This window comes from Lactuca virosa, chromosome 9 (genome assembly GCF_052849685.1).
Source record: "Lactuca virosa cultivar CGN04683 chromosome 9, Lactuca_virosa_CGN04683_v6, whole genome shotgun sequence".
Taxonomy (NCBI): Eukaryota; Viridiplantae; Streptophyta; class Magnoliopsida; order Asterales; family Asteraceae; genus Lactuca; species Lactuca virosa.
Genome location: NC_136434.1, coordinates 50,253,727 through 50,273,637, shown reverse-complemented (window position 1 = coordinate 50,273,637; position 19,911 = coordinate 50,253,727). Strand labels below are relative to the sequence as shown.

The 19,911-nt window shown below is 33.4% G+C and overlaps 3 protein-coding genes across 5 annotated transcripts; 2 read left to right on the top strand and 1 right to left on the bottom strand.

Annotated features, from left to right (window-relative positions):
• The first annotated feature begins 6,424 nt into the window (after positions 1–6,424).
• Positions 6,425–8,596, top strand: LOC145137938 (uncharacterized). The gene is made up of 5 exons (XM_079072080.1): positions 6,425–7,050; positions 7,133–7,295; positions 7,365–7,541; positions 7,623–7,706; positions 7,838–8,596. The coding sequence occupies exons 1-5, from the start codon at positions 6,725–6,727 to the stop codon at positions 8,399–8,401; spliced, it is 1,314 nt and encodes a 437-aa protein (XP_078928206.1). The 5' UTR covers positions 6,425–6,724; the 3' UTR covers positions 8,402–8,596.
• A 514-nt stretch (positions 8,597–9,110) lies between these two features.
• Positions 9,111–9,841, top strand: LOC145141313 (uncharacterized). Its single transcript, XM_079074602.1, has 3 exons — positions 9,111–9,269; positions 9,351–9,563; positions 9,655–9,841. The coding sequence occupies exons 1-3, from the start codon at positions 9,201–9,203 to the stop codon at positions 9,706–9,708; spliced, it is 336 nt and encodes a 111-aa protein (XP_078930728.1). The 5' UTR covers positions 9,111–9,200; the 3' UTR covers positions 9,709–9,841.
• A 5,022-nt stretch (positions 9,842–14,863) lies between these two features.
• Positions 14,864–19,557, bottom strand: LOC145138119 (serine/arginine-rich splicing factor SR34A-like). 3 transcript variants are annotated; one of them, XM_079072261.1, is made up of 12 exons: positions 19,476–19,553; positions 19,291–19,345; positions 17,165–17,292; positions 16,974–17,039; positions 16,707–16,781; positions 16,519–16,624; positions 16,334–16,380; positions 16,191–16,248; positions 15,786–15,835; positions 15,406–15,524; positions 15,209–15,329; positions 14,864–15,120 (listed from the first exon to the last, which is right to left on the bottom strand). In XM_079072261.1, exons 3-12 carry the CDS (start codon positions 17,249–17,251, stop codon positions 15,106–15,108), a joined length of 744 nt encoding a protein of 247 aa, XP_078928387.1. In that variant the 5' UTR covers positions 17,252–17,292; positions 19,291–19,345; positions 19,476–19,553; the 3' UTR covers positions 14,864–15,105. The 3 variants fall into 3 exon arrangements, with proteins under 3 accessions (XP_078928387.1, XP_078928388.1, XP_078928389.1); XM_079072262.1 differs by having other exon boundaries at positions 19,291–19,372; positions 19,476–19,547; XM_079072263.1 differs by lacking the exon at positions 19,291–19,345 and having other exon boundaries at positions 19,476–19,557.
• Positions 19,558–19,911: the final 354 nt, after the last annotated feature.

The window sequence follows — 19,911 nt, the reverse complement described above, 5'->3', positions numbered from 1 at the left end:
TATACATATTATCATTATTATGATTATTATACATATTATCATTATTCATCACAAGGATTTTTACCCTGGAGTAGGAGAGGCTTAAATTCATTAAAAAGAGCTCGTGAGAATTATGTTTGGGTGAAGTTTGAAATAGAAGGGAAATCAGAAGATGAAGTTGAAATATATGTTACGGTCTTTAAGAATAAATGGTAAATGTCACTCTCTTTTTAATAACAATTGACTGCTTACCGATTTAAGAAATTGTTGATTCATTTCGGTAATTAATTTTGCAATCACTAATTTTGCAAGAGGAACTTGATGTTCTTTACGTATTTTATCTGAATTATAAACCATTATCATGGTCCTAACTTACCTGATGGTAAAAAAAGATTGGGTTGAATGTAAAAGTTGGTCCCTATGGAACGCTTTCGTTTAATAGTTTCCTTTTGATGTATTTTGAGTTATTCATAAAATGATTAACAAAATTGGTTATGGTTTGTGTTATTTCTGTATAATTAAATCACATGAGTTTTTACTACGTACCGATGCTAAATACATTTCTTATTATCAGTTTTCTAAGTAAAATAATGAAGCATCAAGTATGCCTATATATTACACCGGAATGCATAGAAATTTGAGATTAGAAATTTAGTGTAATTTCCTTTTTTATTCACCCACGAATCCCCATATAGTTCTTATGTTTTTTTTTATTTGGAAATTTCTTTCTCTGATTTGCTCATTTAACCATTTTATTGTTTGGTTTTGAATCACAGGTAGGTGTAGTTTTGTTTTGTGATTTTAGTCATTCTTAAATAAATCGAGACAAATGTAAACAACTATAATTTATTTTTAAATCATTTTCCACATTTTTTATACAGTTACGTTATACTACTGTAATTAAAAAAAATGGTACTTTCATTGCTATTAATTGCCCAAATGATGAAGCCACTAGCATGTTCACGTTCATCACTTTGTCAGGCTTCTTGTGCTCAATTGATAAAGGGATAGTTGCAAACAAAACATACATCATGTTTGGATCTATAACCATCCAACTGTATATTTGGTAAATTGGATAAGCCTACAACTCCATAAACACTATACGCTAAACCTCTTTCCATTCCATATTAAGCATTTTTGTTCATGAATTAACTAAATAAAATGTAGTAAATTTTATAAACAAAAGTAGTGCATAAAAAATCAGATTATATTTATACTTGCATGACTTGGGTGGTAAAAACAATACTATCATCTTATCTAACTCTTTGACACCTGTCAATAAACTTATCAAAAGGAGGGCAAATTCGAAAATTTACATGTTCCTCCTCCTTGCTGTTAATTATAACAATATACTTTAAAAGTGAATCATATATTCCGATCCTATTAGGAAACCTTTGTTGAATAATTTCATTGTTGATAGAATAAATATTATAATTTTATTTGACTGCTTCACATGTGAACTAAACAACAATTACAAACATACAACAATTATTATATACAAATTCTTTTAACCATCTATGAAGGACACTCAAATCAACCCTAAAGATAAGAAAATGGACGTTTATGCCTATTTTTGTGTAGACATTTAATAATTTTAAATAATCAATATTCATTACAATAATAAAATCATAATTTTAATGAAAATTTAAATAATCAATATAAAGTCTAAACAATACATATATCTTATTAATTTAATAAAAAAAATTTAATCTTTATTTTTTCATTACCATTTTTAATTATCAATATTTTTTTTCTTATCCGTGGTTTCCACGGGTTGTAACCTAGTGTGTCATTAAATCAAAGAATACTGAGCAGATAACAAATATATATCTTTCTAAAATCTAGAAGTCACAAAGTATTTTTCACTCTATAATTCTCTCTCTAAAAAGAAAGTTCTAAAGGTTGTTACATGAAGCCAAACATAATAAGGATCTAGAGGTAGAGGTTCACAAAAATTGGATAAATTCGAATCCAGGATATAAAAATTTGATTCAGATCTGATCGAATAAAAGAGTATTTTTGTATATTACTAGTTGTGAAACACATGTATTACATGAGTTTATTAAAAAAATAAACATAAAGATCTAATAATTTAGAAAATTTAAATTTATAAGAAAAAAAGGAAAATATTTAATATTTAAATTGAAGTGCTTATTTATTTTTAAAATTTAAACTAATAATTTAAATAAATAAACAATTAAAATAATTGGATTCAATTTATAAATTTAGAAATTATAAGGAAAGTTGCATTAATGAATTGGATATATATTTATTATTACATTTATTACATTTAAGTATTATATGAATTTTAATAAAATATAAAAAAGTACAAAATGACATATAAATATAATTTAATCTAAATTTACTACAAAATATAATTTAATCTAAATTTACTACAAAATAACATGTGACATATTATATAAGAGGATGACCCAAATTTATTTTTATTTATTAGGAGGATCCACATTATATTTTATGATTTTTGTATTGAATATGGATAGCCGGTGTAATTGAATTAGAATTTCGATAATCCGGATATTATTAAAATGTATGAATTCGCATAATCCTTCAAAAAATCTGTTCTTTATATATATATATATATATATATATATATATATATATATATATATATATATATATATATATATATATATATATATAATCAAAAGAACAACGTTATAAAAGCACATCACATAACCCTGAAAAACCAAAATACTGGTATCTATAGTCTTGAAATTAGTCGTCTTCATGAAATCAGATTTTATCCCAACCTAAAAGCTTTAGAGTGATGTCACCATCCCTTCTGCAAACTCTTTTGTATGGATGTACTCCTCAACAGATGATAAAAATGGTACTTCAAAGGAAATGCAATTTTGTATCTTTTCAATGTCGACCAAGTAGCCTTTTACATAGACGCATACTTCCATCGATTCAACAGTGAGTTTTGAGCTTCATCCCATTATTATTCTATCATTAAGGGCGAATTTTGAAGTTACCATAGAAGCTTCAAGAATTAGCACATCACGTGCCATGGTGATTAGAATCAAAGATTATGGTTCCTTTTATTTCCACCAAGCCAAAATATCATGGTTTCAAAATTCATCGACACTAAAGCGAGTTAAAAGTTGGATGTCATATAATTTTTCACTTTGTTATTGGAGGTGGAAGTTTGTTGGCGTTTCCTAGCATCTTCCATTAGAGGGTTATAAAGTTCGTAATTCCCATCTCGATCCATTGTAGATGAATCCCTCATTGCCCCCTTCTCGTATGATCAACTACTGGATTACTTGGCTGGCCATATATGGTTAATGGTGAAATAACTTTTGAAAAATTCCACTGTAATTAAATATTTGATTTTGACAAATCTTGGTTCGATTTGAACTATTAAATTGGTGAAAGTTTTGAAATTAAGGTCTACATTTATAATTTTTAGTGGGCGTACAAAGAAAAACCATAGGTATCTCCCAAAAACATTTTTAAAAGTTTAATTTCATAACGATAATCATGTCAAGAAAAAACATGTTAATATTTGACATTTTGTATTGGAGTGATTTTTCTGTCATTAAAAAATTTGATAAAGAACCAAATGAAAAGAAGAGAAAAGAAAGTCATGAAAGAAAAGAAGAGAAAAGAAAGTCATGAAAGAAAAGAAGAGAAAGGAAAGGAAAATAAAATTTTCTTTTGTGTTCCCGAGTTTGAGAGAAGTGGAAGGAAAATGAATCATTTTGTTCTTTCTTTCCAAATCCTCCCAAATCGGAAGGAAAGTTAGGAGGGAAAGTGATCTTCCCATTTCCCTCCACTTCCTTCCACTTTCCTCCTTTAATGAAACTCGGGAACACCAATTTCTTTTATTTTGTTCTCATTTCCACCAATTTCCTTTCCTTTCTCTCGTTAAGTTGAACTCGGGAACGGGGTGGTAGGGTAATAAATACTCGATAATAACATTTTTTTAAATTATATATATATATATATATATATATATATATATATATATATATATATATATATATATATATATATATATATATATATATATATATATATATATATTGCATAATTCTTGGAGTGAATCCCAATCTTAGTCAGGGATTAGAACTACTTGACCTTTTTGATGCTAGCAAATAATAATAAAACTTTAATTCTTTAAACATATTTTTCATCATAACATATTTTCAAACGTATTACAGTTAGAAATCTACATAATGTTATAGTTTAAATAACTACCTAGTGGTCTACCGGGAATGTTGAGTGTTTGAGTTTTGAAGTTTCAATTAAAAATTTGTGAGGATTATGAATGTTTGAGTGTCAGTGTCAATTGATGATTTATTATCCTTATTAAAATTCCACTAATTACATGAATATTGTGGTTTTCATGTTTTGGAGCACTTTTTTTAATACATCAAGGAAATCATGGTTTTATTTAGTTTGTAAAAATCTTCTAGTTACATGAATATTATGGCTTTCATGTTTTGGGACACTTTTTATAATGCATATAGGAAATCATGGTTTTATTTAGTTTTCATTATCGATTCCCTAGTTTTTGATTTTGTACACAACACTAGGGTACATGTTTAAGTATATTGCAACCAAAAAAACCATAACATAATGCTTATTTACATTCTATTACTTATAAAGTTTCAAATATGAATATTCAAGATTCTACAAAACAATATAAGTTCTCTACTACATACAAGATTCACAACTTTCAACTTCTTCATCCTCACTAAAATCCAATATGTTTAGACGATGATCACCATGACCTCTTTTTGGCATTGCATCATTATTTCTTGAACTAAAATTGTGTTGCTTACCCATATTGCATATAAAACACTCTTAATTTTATTTATGCAATAAGAAATGTCCCAATGTCTTGATAAAAATTTATTCATTGAATGCAACAACTTCAAACCTTGTTTGCTTCATGGGTTTCCTCAAGAAAGGAGAATCATCCCATAAATATATATATATATATATATATATATATATATATATATATATATATATATATATATATATGGCTTCCTTATGCCATATTTGTGTACTCTACAATCCAACTTCAACATAGTCCAAATCGAAATATTATATATGTAATGAAAATATATTAGATTAATGTAAACTTAACACAATGATCATTACAATCATAACATTCCTTTTATGAATAATGCTTCTGGGTTTCCTAAGTTGAAGTGGTTCATTAGGTATGAGGTAATTTTAGGTGCTGTTTGTTTTTTTGAAACCAAAATGTCTGCAGTCAGCGGACCACATCTGCAAGCCTCTGCGGCAGAAAATGTGGACCAAATGTCTACAGTCTCCAATAAGAAGATTGTTTGTTTTTAACGTCTGCAGCTGTTGAAATAAATTGATTTTTCAAACTTAATTTCATGTCATAAACATTAAAAATGCATTTTCAGCAAAAAAAGAAAGAAAAAAAAAACAGCACGATGGCCCATGTTTTTTTTTTCGGTTTAGGTTAAAATGAGGTCTGAAGACCTTTGAAGACAGTGTCCCATGTCTGCGCCAGGAAGACCTCGCGCAGACGTTTTTTGATCTGCGCACTTCCAAAAAACAAACACTTTGCGAGGGCATATGTCTGCGCGTTGTCTGTGCGACGCAGACAAAAGTGGTTGCACAGATCTTCACAAAAAAAACAAACAGCCCCTTAGTTGTGACTACCATGTAAACATTTTGTTTGAAATGTGTTAATTCGCATAATTGTCTCGATTGCTTTTAGAAAACCCTTGCAACTATATAAACATCAAAGAAATTATTTAGACATTAAACGAAATATTTCTGGTTACCAATATATAAATGAATAATTAAATTATATGCAACTATAAGTACAAAATTTTACAGAGGAACCATAATTTGGCATTGAAAATCAATGAAGGAAGATGATCCTACTTGAGCTAGAATGTTTACCAATAGTTGCTTTAGAAGAGAACATATGATAGTCATTCATAATCATAAATTTCTTTCCTTGTAGATCTTTTGGCTCAACGCATACCAATGGAAGCAATTGGGGGGGGGGGGGGGGGGGGGGGGGGTTATGGTGAAGAAGAAGGATGAGTTTTCTTGAGGAAGGAGATTAATTGTAGTTTAGGAAATGGTTGGTCTTAATTTTTGTCATAATTACACTACAAATGATAGCAACACGAAAGAAGAAGAGAAGGGGTGGAAAAACTAAAAAGCTGTTGAGTACTGAGCACACAATGGCTTTTAAACGGACCCTTGCACCTTGTAGACGGTAACGGCTACAGGGGCCTATGATCGATTTGGAAACCATATGGACGGTTCGCATCAATTTCCGAAAACATAGACAAAAAACATAGATAGATCAATGCATACCTCAGGGACCATTTCTGTAATTTATTAGTTTTCATATTATGTACTTTTGCAAGTATAATTCCATGGGGGTTTGCTGGTTTAGTCAAAGAAACCTCAAGGAGATTCCAACTTCCACGTGAGAGGTTACAACAGGCCTAACATTTGAATGCTGTTCCGTCACACAACCAGTAGCAGACCAAAACCGACCTTCGATTCCTCACCCCTCTATCCAATTCAATGGCTGCGATCATCTTTCCAGCCTTAATTGAGTAATTTCCCTCTCTCTGCTATTTCTTACATCCTTATCCTTTCAGGTTTCTGCCCTAACCTTTATCTTAAACCTTCGCTTCTTTACCAAAGATCAATTTTTTCGCATACCCACGTTATAATTCTTCTCATATGTTCATGGTCGCTTCAAATCATGAATCTTGTCGAACCCTTTTCTGAGGTTTTAAGAACATCCACAGCTCTTGTGGAGATGTTGATCTTTCTGTGTCCTGTTTCTCTTGCTTTCTTTATCGGGATTATAGTTGGATGGGTGTGGAAACCCAGATGGATTAGCTCCGGCGATTGCAAATTCAATTGGCCGGCAGTCGAGAATCAAATAGTTGGGTCAAACTCAAACCAGAATCCTCAGCAACAATTGGTACAAGCTGGAACGAACGATGGTTTTAGGTCTAGTGGCGTGGATAGAGAGATAGATAAAGAATCCTTCAAGTTGCCATCGACGGATAACCCGAGTTGCAGGTATGTTTATCTTAAATTCTGATTCTTGTTTGATGCCATTCAATTATGCGAAGAGTAAACTTGTGTTTTATCTCACTTGTAGTTCATTGATTATCAATAAAGAAGACAACCATCTTCTTTCTGATGAAGACTTAAAGCGTCTATGGTATCTTGTGGAGAAGAGAGACGGAGGTCCACCATGGAAGCATATGATGGACCGATCAACCCCCACTATGACATGCCAAGCATGGCAAAGAGATCTCGAGGTACCTTCTTCTTTCTTATTTTCTGCTAACTCTCAACAAGAAGCTAGCTTATTTAGTCCAAATTCGCAGACTGGTCCTCCTCAATATTGCAGCAGAACTGTTTACGAAGACGCAACACCCGAACTTTTGAGGGATTTCTTCTGGGATGACGATTTACGTTTGAAGTGGGATGACATGCTTCTGCACTCCGCCACCCTGGAAGAATTTCCGGCGACCGGATCGAGTGTTGTACATTGGATACGCAGGGTGAGTCAAGTTTTCTTCATCTTTCTCGTGACTTCTGTATACCATTTGCATTCATGCTCTTACTCTCACATCTCTACACAGTTCCCCTTCTTTTGCAGCGATAGGGAATACACAATCGGCCGTAGAATCTGGGAACTTGATGGATCTTTTTACTGCGTCACAAAGGTACAAAAAAGTTGTGTCAGACAAGATTCTCATTCCCTTTTGTGATTTTTTGGTGTCCCACATTGCTTAGCTATGATCCCATTTTACTAAAAGGGACTCTTTATTAATCCAACTAACATTTCTTGTTCAAGGGGGTGCCATGTCCTTTAGTTCCAAGAAAGAACAAACCACGTCGCGTTGATGTTTATTACTCAAGTTGGTTCATTCGATCCGTCAACTCAAAGAAAGGAAACAACAACAACAACAACAACAACCAACCTGCAAGTGAAGTAATATTCTTCCATCATGAAGACATGGGAATTCCATGGGAGATTGCAAAGTTTGGAGTAAGGCAAGGGATGTGGGGAACAGCTAGAAAAATCGAGCAAGGTTTCCGTTGGTACCAAAAGGAAAGAGCTTCTTCAAAGACAAAATCACATCATGTAACCATGGCTGAAATGAGTACCAAAATCGATCAAAATTACTTGAGTTGTTTAGAATGTTGTGAGGAAGATGAAGGTGTTACAGAGACTGTAATGGCAGATGAGAAAGAGAAAGAAGGGGGAATGAATTTGCCAAAGATTTTGGTTATTTGTGGGGTGGTTGTTCTTGCTTGTAGTCTTGATCGTGGGCTTTTGACAAAGGGTGTTGTGGTTGGGGTTGCAAGGAGGTTTGGGAATTTAGGAAGAAGGGTGTTTCCGGCGACACGATTGTGATGGATTTGGTGGTGTAATAAGTTGTTATAATTTGGTAGATTCTTGATAACAAATGAGGGTATACAATGTATAGAGTAGTGTGTAATCAAAGTGTTCATGATATGTAACATAGTTACCAATATGTGGATTTTTTTTGGAACCTATAACGAAAGTTTTAAGTAAAAAATAAGAAAAATCATGTGTGAAGTTCGTCAATTGTTGAATGTTTAGTTATTTGTACAAATATCATATAACTTTCTACTCAATCCAACAAGGAAAGAAATTCACCATGGAAATAAAGTAATTGAATTGAAGTTTTACCCATAAAATGTTATATGTCCTCTTAAAACCTTCTTTTCCTTTTAGTTTTGAAAATAAAATGTTAAAAGTTAAAACATGAAATTATTTATTATGTGAATCATTTTGGTTTTGTTGGTTGCAATTGTTGTTTTATCACGCTCATACCAAAAGTTGTCAATCCAATTCTGGTAAAAGATTTTTGACCGTAACCTTGATTGGTATTCAATACAAGGCCCATAAGGTTTGAATAATTAGAATTATGTTCGTTATAAAGTAATATAAAGAAGAAATAAAATTGTTTTTTTATTTTTTCTCACAAAACATGAGATTTGAATGATTTGGGCCCATAAGGGTTTGTCGAGCTCCAAAATGTATCTCTTTTTGCGAAGCCCAGTAGAATCTGTAGTTCTGTACCCTAAATCTCAACCTACTTAACGCATGCTTTCTTTCTTCCTTCAACGCTTATTCATTCTCTCGATCAGAAAATTCGCGGCGGCAGGAGCATCAGATTTTCGTAGCCATGTCGGTCAGCGAGCTTGCTTGTACCTATGCCTGCTGTATTCTTTACGACGACAATATCGCAATCACTGTAAATTCACTTCCTGAATGCTTATTTCTCCTTTGATTTCATCTCTCTGATTTCCCCTTTTTCTTTTCACGTTGATTGTAGTCCGAGAAGATTGCTACCCTAGTAAAGGCAGCAAATGTGAACATTGAATCTTACTGGCCAGGTCTCTTCACCAAGATGTGTGAGAAGAAGAACCTCGACGACCTCATCATGAACATCGGTGCCGGAGGAGGTGCTGGTGCTGTTGCCGTTGCTGCTCCATCCGGTGGCGGTGCTGCTCCAGCAGCCGCGGCTCCTGCAGCTGAAGAGAAGAAGGTATGTGATTTCTCTATGTTTTCGCTGCTTTACTTTATTCGATTGATATAAGTTTGTTTAATAAATTTGTTCTGGTTTGATTTGTTTTCAGGAAGAAGCAAAGGAAGAGAGTGATGATGATATGGGATTCAGCTTGTTTGACTAGGTATTCTGTTTTAGTATGTAATGGTTCTTTCACAAACTCCGGGATTCTTATCAATAGTCGTTTTCTCTATTTCATTTTTCCAGTGTTTGAGATTTTGTACTTGGGTTTAAATTTAACAAAGTTTTGCTTTAAATCTTTACGTGCACAACATAAACTCAATTGCCATTATTGTTTGCAAGAATATTAGATCAGTTGCTCTCTCTATCTATGTCCATGATTAAACTTGTTGCCCTGTTGGTTTGTGTGGGAATTGACATGACTCTTGTGTATGTACATGAATTAATGGCTGTTTCTAGATATCGGTGTGTTTATAAACTTCTGTAGTTTCTAATGGTTGAGAAAGCACTTATTTAAAGACATATTTGGTTGAACACTACTCTGAGATAAACTGAAATCTTACCAGTTACAACAATTTGGTGTGGATCAGTTTTTAAGAGTCGAGTCATTTCAAGATATACATATCTTTGAATATTAGTAAGCTTGAGTTGTATTTAAATCTACAAACTGTTCATTTTTTTGTAAGGGCATGAAGAGTTTTGGTGCATTTTAAGGGTTGAGTTTATTTGAGTGTTTTGTTGCGACAGACATTTGTTTGATGTCCCCTTGGTAAAGCTTTGCTTGTCTTTGCTCTTGATGACCATGTTGTCAATGTTGTCTTTGCTCTTGATGACCATGTTGTCAATGTAGCCCCTTCAATTCCTTCTACGATTTGATCCTTAAATACTTTGTCCACTGATTGTTGGTATGTTCCCATGCAATCTTAAGGCGAAAGTATTTTGGGATTCATCAACTATTTTTACCATGTAAGGGTTTGCGATCCATCCTTGGAATGTTGTTTCTTGCAGTATTTTTGCCTTCATTAGGCTGTTGACTTTGCATTGAATGATATGTTTTGTTTTCTAGCATGACGTATCTTTCTTCTGTCCGACTGATCGTTCCCATGCAAAGACATCTTGATACTTGGTACTTGCAATTTTGTATGACCATGATATCAGCGCATTACGTCTCTGTCAGGCTGTAAATTATTGTAGTTATCTCATTTGGTGACCAGAATTTTAGTAAAGATGTAACATCCATATTTTCAAAACACTAAATTATTGTGGTTGCACATTTACCATGATATTTAGTTTAACAAAAACCTCTTCAAAATATAAGAGTTACACATTTTGGTGTTACAAAATCAATATCTACAACCACAGTAAAAGAGATAGAGATAAAGAGATAGAGATGGGATTATACAACATTCTTTAAGTCAGTCAAAGTCTATCTAGGAGTGCACTTTTAACTTCAATTTCCATACACAAGTACACAGCTCAAACTATGCAAGTCCGAGAACTCATGAGTACATGAGTTTTAACCCAACAAATAATTCAAATCATAATTTACAATACAAAATTTCCACAGACCCATTGGTAAACAGTAAGTGTATATCTTCCTGCACATAATTTTTATAATGCTCATAACACTTCAAACACAAATAAACTTTTACCATACACAGCAAGGAATCTATTAAAGGACATGACATTGTGTCCCATTGTCAAAACTTGTCACTACTTACTGTGTCTTACTATTGAAATGTGTCATTATTATATATATATATATATATATATATATATATATATATATATATATATATATATATATATATATATATATATATTAAAGTTGTAGAAGAAATGAATAGTGAAGTTGGCATACTTTGTCCAGGTTTGGTCCCTTGATTTACATATCCGGTCTCTGTACTTCTTTAATTAATTTATTCATGTCCTTTTGTTTGTGTTCCATTCAACTTCTCATTTTTTTGGCAGAATTGGTCCCTGTATTATTGTTGGAAGTTAGGAATACAAAATGTGGATGTTTTTTGGCAACTTTGCTCATTATTCTTTACCCATTTTGACACTTTTGGTCCTTGCAATCAATATTTTTACACTTTTTTGGAACCTTTTAATATTTAAAGTTTGGCCACAAAACTTTAACGGTTTGACAACTTTGATCCCTTTTCTATAAAGTTGCTAATTCCTACCCCTTTAATTCTTTAGCCATTTTCACACTTCTGGTCCTTGCAGTCAAAACTTTTACATTTTTTGTCCGGGGCAAAGCCCGGACTTTTCATCCTTGCACTTTCTATGTCTGTCATATTTATCAATTCGGAAACAACATTGAAAGTTTCTGGCCCCGCATAGCGGGGGTAACCTTTCTAGTTTTATATTGTTAGTGTGTCTCATTACTAAGGTGCTTTTTGTTTTTTCTAAAAACCACTTATTACTGCGTCGCGCAGCACTTGGTCATTCGTAGCTGTTTGTTTTTCAGAAGAATTCTAACTTAAAAATTGTTGTGCGTGTGTTGCGTGGCGCAGCACTAGACCATCTGCTTCAAACCTCTTCACACATTACTTTAACTTATTGCAGCAGTCTGCAGACGTTAAAAAACAAACAGACTTTTTATTACATGTTGCAGCCGTTTGGTTCGCCTCTTCTGCTACAGAGGGTTGCAGAGATGGTCCACAGACTTCAGACATTTTCGCTTCGAAAAAACAAACAGCACCTAAGACATGTTGCTATATTGTCACTATGCCCCATTCTTTAGACCTATCATTGTACACTATCACTATGTCCCATTTATGAGACATGTTACTACATCTCATTATTGAGACCTGTAATTATATTGTGTCTCATTACTGCGGCATGTCACTATACTCCGTCGACATGGACCTAAACTATGTCCCATTACTAAGACATGGACCTAAACTATGTCCCATTACTAAACTATATTGTGTCTCATTACCGAGACTTGTTATTGTATTATGTCTCATTATTGAGACATGTTGCTATACTATGTCTCATTACTGAGACATGTTATTATATTGTGTCTCATTTCTAAGACATGTTACTATATTGTGTCTCCCTATTGAAACCCGTCACTGAGTTCTTGTGGGAGCCTTAACTGTGTCCCTCTCGTGGCAACCTATCATTGTGTCCCTCTCATGGGAACCTATCGTTATGTTCCTCACATTGGAACCTATGATTTTGCTCCTCTCATGAGAACTTATGATTGTGTTCCTCTCATGGGAACCTATAACATGAAGACCATTAATTCATCCATAACATATAATCATAATAGTGGAAGCTAACCAAGAATAATCCAATCTCAGTCAATACTTATATGGTATGCTAAACTTTCTTATTGAACTGTTAGCAATGCCCATTTTCTAACAAAAGCATAATCACATAAAAATTCAGATTTCAAGTACTTGACATCAAGCATTTTCACATTTACGTAAAATATTTACTTTGCTATGTACCCAGGAAATTCACATGTACTCACCTGGCTAATCAGTGAAAACTAAATCTCATTTTGGCCTCTAGTTTTCACTTGTTGCCTTTGCCTTCTTTCTGAAACCTATTCAATCATATATCAAGTTCCTTGGAACTTGTCAAGAGTTCAATTACCATCTATAAATGCAGTGAGTCTTTACCTGATCACTAACTAAACTTGGTAACCTTTTGTCACCAAACTAATCAAGCTCCACTAATATGTTATCTATACCATCTAATTAACTCAATTACCTTTCAACAATTTACCAATTAGGGTTTATCCTCCCCATTATAAACAATTTCACCAAAGCTTGATTTCAAGCTCGATTTGAAAGTTTAAGCATGAAATTATACACCAATCATATTTTCGAGCTTAAACATCGAGATTACTACTTAATTAAACATAATATTGTTATGGAGTTTACGAGGTTTCATCCCAATACCCGCACATAATTTGAAGGTTTAAACGAATTAAACGCTTACTCTTTACACACAGGATGAAGAAATTGAGGTTTGAGCCCTCTTTTAGACCTTTCCTTGTCAAACCCCCTTCAAAACCCCAATTTTTAACCATATTCCGTTCCCACTTCTTCTAGGATGTTTGGGTATATAAATGGGATGAAATTAGTCGACTTAAGGCTTTTTTTTTTGCAAAGTCAGTGGAGACACGTCGTGTCCCCATCTCAGACGCATCAAATCTTCCCAACAATTTTTGTCTCAACTTCGGACGATCATAACGTTTTTCATACGAACTTGGATTTTCGCAAACCTTATGTCCACGCGACCATCTCGGAGTGAACTACAACTTGTGTTCAATAGTATTTTGCCTAAAGTTATACATTTTCTATTATAAAGCAATAAGTAGAAAGATATACGTATTACATTACCAAAAATGTTAACATTTCATTTCACTACTTGGGTTCATCCTTACATGTATTTACACCACATACATATCGTAACACATAGTTTGGATTTCCGGGTCGTTACATAAGTCATTAATGTTGAGGCTACGACCCTACACTTTAGCATTCATGGTAGTCCCATTACAATGTTGTTTGGGGATGGAGCATGTATGCTAGTAGAGGTCTCTAAAACACACCATTTTAGAGGTTGGTTGTAGTTAAATCATCATTCTAGTGTTAAACAATCATTACTTTTGTATTATATGGTTGGAGAAGCTTTGAGGGCCATAGGCTCTTTTCAGCGAAGCCTATTAGCGAAAATTTTGGGTTTTTTTAAGTTTTGTTTCAATGAGTTTAGATTGTTGTTTGATGCATTGTTTAAACATTGTGCCTAATGTGCTTACCCCATGATAACTTTGGTTGGTGTAGCACTCTTATGACCTTCATGATGGATGAGAGTTTTCCTTTCTTTTATTATCTTCGGGCTCAATCTTATTAGGACCACCGATGTATATGAGATTTCCTCAACGTCCCTCAGATAGTGCGAATGATGCAACCAAGTAAAGTATTGCATGATTAGACAAAGAGTGGATCTTGTGAACTATGTGATTCTTCGTACACCTACGACTACAATAGGAACCTAGGGCCGCAAGACCACAAGATAGGCCCAAAGTTACACTCTGGCGCCCAAGTTACATGATGTTTGCTCAAGCCTCAAAGGAGTGTGGCATGATGAGATAATGTTTACTGATATCTCACATGAGAAGGTGATATTTATAATATTGGTATGGGAGACAAGATTTGTCCATTTTCTATGGTAAAGTGGTGATACATATGTTTTGTAGGTAATTTTTCCTTTTTTCTTTTTGTATTTTATAACTAAATAAAATTAATACCGATTTGATTAGAGTAGAAAATTGGTTAATTTTTTCTAGGTAATTGTCTAAAAAAAAACGAATGTCGCAGGACATGATTAACCAATAACCAAGGCCAGGTTTTGTGAGCCTCTATACAGAAACATGACCAACAGCCTGACAGATTTGAAGAGGTGGTTTAAGCATCTAATCGTCTTATCATCCAAATCCAAAAACAACTTCCTAAAAACATTTCATCCCCATAACAACTCTTAATAACTCCCCTTCTAAATTCCAGCAACACCCAGAATGGAATTGTGATTTGACTCATGGACTCTGGCCCTGAAAAACAATACAACACAAATAAAATCAATGCAATTAGAAAATAAAACACAGAGCCATCACCATATGATCGGAATAAGTGTTATACCGGAGCCGGTGATTCCGACTTTGACCTAGATCTTGACCTTGTCCTTGACCTTGCTGGCTCATCTGGAGATGCTGACCTAGATTTTGAAGGTGATCTTGATACAGATCGCTCCAAAGATTTGCTGTAGAAAGATAAAACATTTTTACAAAAAAAAAAATGATATTGTATAAAAATGAGAAAAAAGAATTTGTTGATACCTTCTGCTTCTACTGCGGCTCCTACTTGGACTTCTGGAAGGGCTATTTTCGTACTTCCTTACCCTAATATAAGTCTTTGCCCATGGATTTCTGAACTCAGTGTCATCAAGCTTTCTTATCTGAGTAACAAAAGACACACATCACATGCTGAATAAATTAAGTCAATACACACCAAGGGGTTGTTTCTTTTTGACTTAATATGGACAAAATCACTTATCACCAACACTTTATCTGTTTGTCTTTCTTTTTTCCTTCCAACTTCTTGATGAATATTGTGAAATTTGTTTTTTGGAATGTAAGGGTAAAACGGTCCTTTGTCTCATTCAGACGGTTTATTCAGTCTTGAAAGAAAAACAGATCTCATGTATAAGAGCACTTACAGCATATTTCATGTCGTCATAGTTGGTATAGTCAACAAGACCAAATGTCCCTACAAATAAAACCTTGTTGTCAGAACTAGAATAAGATATCCATGGTAACTAAAGTAGTGTTTGGAACGATGGAATCAGACAAGGAATGGAATGGTTCATTCCATCGGAAACAGAATGGAAAATCCATACAGGAATGTGATTCTTTTCGTTTTGCTACCTTAACCATGAGATATTTTTTGTATATTCCATTCAATTATACAATGAAGTATTGCAATATAACTATGAAAACTCATTCCATCCCTACATGCCAACTAAACATGAGTATGGAATGTAATGACTCATTCCATTACCTTGCAACCGATTCCATTCCATCCAACAAACAAACAAACAAATTTGTTATCCTACATTTCATACCCTTGCTATCACGTGAAACCTCAGCAAAACATACATCACCAGCCTTGCGCATATGATCCTGAATTTTTATTCCCATTGTCAAGAAAAGTCAACATAAATGAGACCTTAAGGTCAATGCATTAGATATAGTTGTTAGTTGTTACCTTAAGATCTTGCCAAGATGCAGATGATGGTAGCTGTCGAACAATAACTGCACTCAACAAATATAAAATTTTAAGCAAATCATAACTGGTCAAACACAGAGCATATAAATAAATCACAAGTTGGAAATTTTATCCACTTATGTCATAATTTATATTTTATATTTAATTCATATCTCAGGTGGCACCTCGATACTCAGAATGTCGAGAAAGACCAGAACGCCCATTGCTATTGCTGCTGCCACGACGATCACCAGAGGATGATTGTCCTCGACCCCCATGAGCAAGCTCAACCTGCATGCAAAGGGTATTTTCGTCATATCACATGACTTGGTGATAAAAAAAAAGAGTATTCAAAGTCAAAGTTTCTCGTTACCCTCAGGCGACAACCATCAAAATTATAGCCATCACGTCCTCTAATTGCATCTTCAGCATCACGAGCATTTGCAAACTACAATTTTAACATAATTCAGAAATGAATTAAATTTAAAACTATTGTAGTATTTCATTAGTGATAATGTGTCATAAAATGGGTCGGATGTGAACAAACTACAATGGTGTTTTGTGAAAAAATAAATAGTTTGTTACCCATTTATGACATTAACCTATTTCATTATATGGAATATAAATTTCAATACATTACCTCAACAAAACAATAACAAGGAGGACGAGGTGGAATCTTTAATTCTATGTCCAATATACGCCCATACTGCATGAAGCCGAAACTTACATAAGAAAAAAAAAATCAAACATATTTGAATTCGTATTATAATATTCAACATCTGTGAAATTTCAATTTTAATTCAGGTTTCTAGAACTATAAACAAATGTGACCTTATAAAAAAGATCTTCAACTTCCCATTCTCTTATATCCAGAGGCAGGTTCCCAACATAAATTGTGCGTGAGAATCGGCCACTCATCTTCAGTTGCAAATGGACATCTAAGTAAATCAGCCAAAATACTGCAAAATAAAATAAAATCAGAACTCATAAATAAAATCAATCAAGTGATATCTCTAGAGTCTAAAGTCTAAACCCTAAACCATTCGCGATATGTTGTTATTTAACTTTTTTTAGTTATGGTTTGATTATTATACTACATTTTGGATCAATGTTCTATATCTTCTCAATCAAACTTAGAGGTTACTGATTTTTCTAGCAAGATTATATATCTCAAAAATTTAGTGTATCTTTAACTGTTAATCTTTTCAAGATGTCTTTTTTTTTTTTTTAAGTTATGCTTTGATTATTAACATTTTGGATCATGATAAGCCCCAACTAATCTTAGAGTGCTTTTACTTGATTTGCTTTATTAGAGTCATTCCGTTATCTATTTAGCCTTAGGGGTAGTATGGTCTTTTTGGTATTATGGTTATTATTGGCTGTTTGGTTTTGTGGGAGCACTAACCTTGTCCCGGGTCTGTTTTTGGGACCACTTCCCTGAGTTTTGTTGAGTATTTATCCCCCTGTAGGTTTTTGTTTTGATTAGCTAAGAATTGATTTGTAAAGAACTTTGTTTTTCTTTTGGAGAGTCCATTCCTCTCGAATGATGAATGGGAATTCTATCTTAATTTTTTGGTATTATTGAGTGTTTTGCTGCTGTGAATCTGTTAGAATGCCTGGGGTTTACGATAGATTCAACAAGGATCTATCAAACCCTAATATGTTGAGATATGTTTAAACCCTAATATGTTGAGATATGTTGTTTACATGGTTTTTGAAGTTACACTTTGATTATAAAATTTTGTATCATCGTGGTTGTATATATTCTTAAATGCACTCGTACTTTACTAATTTTTCTAATATTTTGGATCCTTGTGGTTGCATCATAAACAAAAAGATCTGAGTCATGAGATGATGTAAAATTTTCATATATTAATGCATTTATCCAAGCAAAGACCACCCGAAACCAGATATACTTTAAGATACCTCGTTGATGTGATTTTTCAGGTGAATATAGACTCATGTTAACTTCACTTAATTTGAAAAAGAACCAATATTATTTTCAACTCTTAAGGATCATATCCAGAGAGAGAAGGAAGCGGGAAGATAGTGTGAAGTTAGACATGGAATTGACACTCTTTGAGGGCATTATCTGAGGGAGTGGAGACATAAAATTAGGGTTGTGGAGTAATAGAAGTCGTGTTACTTACATTATGTTTATGTGTATTTAAGTATATATCCTCTTATTAATTTCAGTTATTACTATTAGTACTATTACTAAGAGGTAGAGGCAATAGTATCTTCATACAACCTCCCTCTTAGGCTCTTACCCCACGACCTTACAGGAACTTGGTATATTTGTTGTTGTTTTAACTCCTTATATGCAGCAAAGTGCAAATAATTATGTATTTGTTTCAAGATAAACAGCCAGTTTGTCCCTCTCTTATGATCTCCTTTTGGTTCCTTATTCAGTTATTCTTGAAGCTGCAAGAAGAAACAACTTTAATGCTTCTCAAATTAAATGTAGTTTCTTCATCTCTAACTCAGTTCTAAAACAGCATGGGTAAGAATTCTACCAGTTGGCTATAGGGTAGAAATATACACTTGGAAGCACCTTAAATTCATATAATCGACTAAACACACAGTGCATCTCTCTAATGGCATGTATATCAAGATGTTCGCGATATCTTAGGGGGCAAAGAATCAGGATAACAGTGTGTCAGTGTCAATTCTTAGATTGAAATGTGACTAAGGAAACTCAAACCCCTGCAGATGGACCCAAGATTCTTTCTAAACCTATGCGTTATACATTTCCAGAAATCGATAACTGAAATACCATACAAATATCTTTAGGGGACTCTTGACTCAACCGAAGTTGATGACTCGCAAAGTATAAGTGGATGACGAGTCAATTAGCTATAACATGGCCACAGAATTACACAATCACTGTCACAATGGATTTAATCCATGTAGAATGAAGATCCGTTAAGATATAATGAAAAGAAAAATCTTCTTACTTTAAGTATGGGCGGAAAACCACTCCACCTAGGGTTTCTGATTCCCTTTATTTCGCTGTAACGTAGAAACATACAAAGGATGCTGTGATTCAAACCGTATACATAATCTTACACGAATTAAAAGTGATTCATCCAACATTATTGAAGAATATGATATACTATTCGTAGAAGTATGAATCAAATACCTGATCAATCGAGCGGCAATGGAAAATAAACTTCGCGACGTCCGTTTCCCGAATTTATTCTTTTGACTTACTCTGATTGTTTGTGAAGTTGAACTTACGAAATAAACACGCAGTTCTTCTACTCTTTGGGCCTGTTGGGCTTACGCTTATCGGGCGTACTAACATCAGTAACATGTCCGTAAACTATTTTATTTTAAGAACTAGTGAAAACCCGTGGAACCACGGATGTTAATGTTAAATAAAATTTTAAATTTAATTATGTAATAAATAATATATCATTAAATTAGAAGACTAATATTGTATTTTTTATAAGGATTTTATTTGTAGGTATGTAGTTACAGAAAAATTGTTAAGTATTTAACTACAAATGGAGATTTTTAAAACCTTTATTTTTTATTTTTTTTCCTTATTTTTTAATTTAATTAGTAATTTGGAT

Coding starts and splice junctions, on each gene's coding strand:
- LOC145137938 (XM_079072080.1), top strand. CDS start 6,725: ATGAATCTTGTCGAACCCTTTTCTGAGGTTTTAAGAACATCCACAGCT. Junction 7,051..7,132: donor ACGGATAACCCGAGTTGCAG/GTATGTTTATCT, acceptor TCTCACTTGTAG/TTCATTGATTATCAATAAAG. Junction 7,707..7,837: donor CTTTTTACTGCGTCACAAAG/GTACAAAAAAGT, acceptor TTCTTGTTCAAG/GGGGTGCCATGTCCTTTAGT.
- LOC145141313 (XM_079074602.1), top strand. CDS start 9,201: ATGTCGGTCAGCGAGCTTGCTTGTACCTATGCCTGCTGTATTCTTTAC. Junction 9,270..9,350: donor ACGACAATATCGCAATCACT/GTAAATTCACTT, acceptor CGTTGATTGTAG/TCCGAGAAGATTGCTACCCT. Junction 9,564..9,654: donor CTGCAGCTGAAGAGAAGAAG/GTATGTGATTTC, acceptor ATTTGTTTTCAG/GAAGAAGCAAAGGAAGAGAG.
- LOC145138119 (XM_079072263.1), bottom strand. CDS start 17,251: ATGAGTGGCCGATTCTCACGCACAATTTATGTTGGGAACCTGCCTCTG. Junction 17,040..17,164: donor TTGAAGATCTTTTTTATAAG/GTCACATTTGTT, acceptor GGCTTCATGCAG/TATGGGCGTATATTGGACAT. Junction 15,525..15,785: donor ATGACGACATGAAATATGCT/GTAAGTGCTCTT, acceptor TTTGTTACTCAG/ATAAGAAAGCTTGATGACAC.